This window comes from Halyomorpha halys, unplaced genomic scaffold (genome assembly GCF_000696795.3).
Source record: "Halyomorpha halys isolate HHAL.00 unplaced genomic scaffold, Hhal_1.1 Scaffold255.1, whole genome shotgun sequence".
NCBI lineage: Eukaryota > Metazoa > Arthropoda > Insecta > Hemiptera > Pentatomidae > Halyomorpha > Halyomorpha halys.
Window position 1 is genome coordinate 376,358 of NW_027114251.1, and position 2,702 is coordinate 379,059.

General features: G+C 28.9%; 1 protein-coding gene across 1 annotated transcript in view; it reads right to left on the reverse strand.

Annotated features, from left to right (window-relative positions):
- Nucleotides 1–206: 206 nt before the first annotated feature.
- Hdc (histidine decarboxylase) overlaps nucleotides 207–2,702 on the reverse strand; it is a gene marked incomplete in the record, with an annotated part of 86,263 nt that continues 83,767 nt past the window's right edge. The window contains 1 exon segment of the mRNA XM_067051467.1: nucleotides 207–1,656. Coding sequence (XP_066907568.1) covers nucleotides 1,510–1,656 — 147 coding nt within the window.

The window sequence follows — 2,702 nt, forward strand, 5'->3', positions numbered from 1 at the left end:
TTCTAATGGAAAGCCATATTCAAGTCTGACCTATTTCTAAAAAAAAAAAAACTTTTTTTTTTTTGTTTGCCACTTTTCTAACTGCTGAGCTATATTTCTAAAACAAGTATGAAATGGGATTGAACACATAGAAAAAGAATTATACCACACTTTAAAATTCATTTATTGTTATTATATACATTTGGTTATTGTCAACACAACAGGTTTGATACATTTAAGTTTAACATGAACATTGAAAATTGTTGATACAATGAAATTTAAGTATATTGAAAGTATCATGAAACACACTCAGGTTAATTATATTTGATATTTTTCCTTATTAACAGGTATTAAAATCTTCAAGCTTTATATATTTATATTTTTTAAATTTATTTTCAATGATATTTCTTTTCATAGTAATCATTTAAAAATTTCAATATTGCACATTTAAAAAGCACACCAACATACATATTTTAATTTAATATATAAAAGTTAAATGCATGTCAATTTGGTTCAAGTATCGGTTTTTCACAAAACATTTTAATTACTGCATTCATATTTATTTATTTTACGACATAAATTTATTTTAGAAATCAATAATAAAACATTCAATTTTTTATATAATTGGGAACCTATGGGAATGGAGTAAAATCTTTTTTTATTAAAGTGAAATTTTATGATTAATTAATAATTAAAAATTGTTGTTAGCCACTCGTAAGTTTTTGTTATTGAACTCATTAGAATTTTAATAAGTTTTTAGTAAGGGTGTATACTGAAAAGGGTTATCCCCCTGCTTTGGATCTTGGGAACGTATGGCTTTCCTTTGTCTGAGGGCTGTTTGTTGGAGGTATCCGTTAGTGTAACATGTACTCTTTGTCTTTTGTTACAAAACCCTCCCTGATCCATAACACAAAGGATTCTTAGTTAGGTGAAAGGTTCCTTAGGACAAATGCAGGTAGCAGATATATGGCACTGAAGGTAAAGTCCCAGTGTTGGAGATATATATAGGGCAGACTATGAGAGTTTTATACTTGTGAAAGGGGAAATAGTGTTGCCAAGGATAAGTGAAGTGTTTTTTAACATTCCTGATATAAAAGGAATTGTTAAAGGGAATCTGTTGTGAATTATTATAAAGGTTGTTAAAGCAGAGTTTATTTAATTTAGTTTGTATCCACAGATAAATCAGGGATTGTCCCTAATAACAACTTGAAATCTCACCGTCCATAGAATTGAAAACCATCATTTTGATCTTGTATGTACTTTTAATATTTTATTATATTTTTATGAAAATAAAGTTTTGTCTTAGAATTCCAACATTCATTAGAATTGGAAGGAGTTCATTGTAACTGATGGCACATATCAGTTTTAAATTTTTGGGTTTGCTTTATGATTTTAAACAAACTGAAAGATTAAAAAAAATATCTTTTCACTGTTCTTTGTATTAATTATTAGGAAACCTTTTATATTATTTAATTAGAAGTTTTTAGTTTTCTTTTTTGTTTTTGTTTTTTGTTATAATTTTATTTTATTTTAGTTCTCTATTTCATAGAAATGACCACATTTTAAACAAACTTTTGAAACTTCTGATGTATGTTTTTCACAATTTAATTCAAAGACATCTGAGGCTCCTACTGATTGAGATCTGCAAGATCTTCCTCCGTTGGAGTCACATGTAGAGTCTTCCTCTGAAAAAAAAAAAAAATTATAATGATTATGAAGACATAATGTAGGATATGCAATCCTGTATTCTCTTAATGAAACTCTAGATTAAAACCAGATACAACAATTTTAAACTATAAAAAATTGTTTAGGCCATTACAGATGGACGGTTGTGAAGTCTAGGGGGCAACATTCTTTATGAAATATAAAAAAATTACAATAATTTCAAAAAAAGGTCCTAAGAATAATAGTAGATGCTATTTGGTTATAAGAAATATAAATAATTAGAATCAATAGATGAATTAATCAAAAAAGTTTAACAAAATTCCATTCCCAGTTAATGGTGAAAATTAAAAATTAAAAATGGTGAAAAAAAAATTCAACAATATGACTGTACATAACTATTTTTATTTATATATAATGAAAATTCTTATTTGAGACGGATTTGTTTAGTAGTTATAACAAAAACATCTATACAGTCTCAACACTTCTTTATTATCTATTACGTTTCAGCCATTCTGCCCATTTTCAAGGGTCTTATTACACTATCACAGCCAAACATTGGTAATAAACGTAATTGCAGATGTTCCTTTTAAACGGAAGACCCAAAACATATAGGTAATTAACAATGCTAGCACACCATGTGGCCGAGAAAACAATAGGCACTCACACTCGTTAGCGAGCCTTGGCCAGAGACGGTCTTCCTTTCTTCACTTCTATTCTGCAAATCAACCATGAGTGAGTAAGGACACTTCCAAAGAGCCCTCCAGTAGCCGAGGAGAGGGTAGATGAAGGGATGTGGAAGACAAGAAACAGGAAGCATGAAAGCATGGAGTAAATCCACATCTTTCCACATAACTAACACCATCATCATTATCATCATTAAACCCTAATCAAAACTAATTAGCTATCTCTAACAATAAATGTTCTATTTCGGCCAACCTTCATACCTGCAGTAATAATAGATTTAGTGTTTAACCAATCTCTCATGTTCAATCAACCTCTATAAATAAATTCTCTCTCTGTCACCTTGTATCCTATTTCATTCAATTAATTTCATGCAG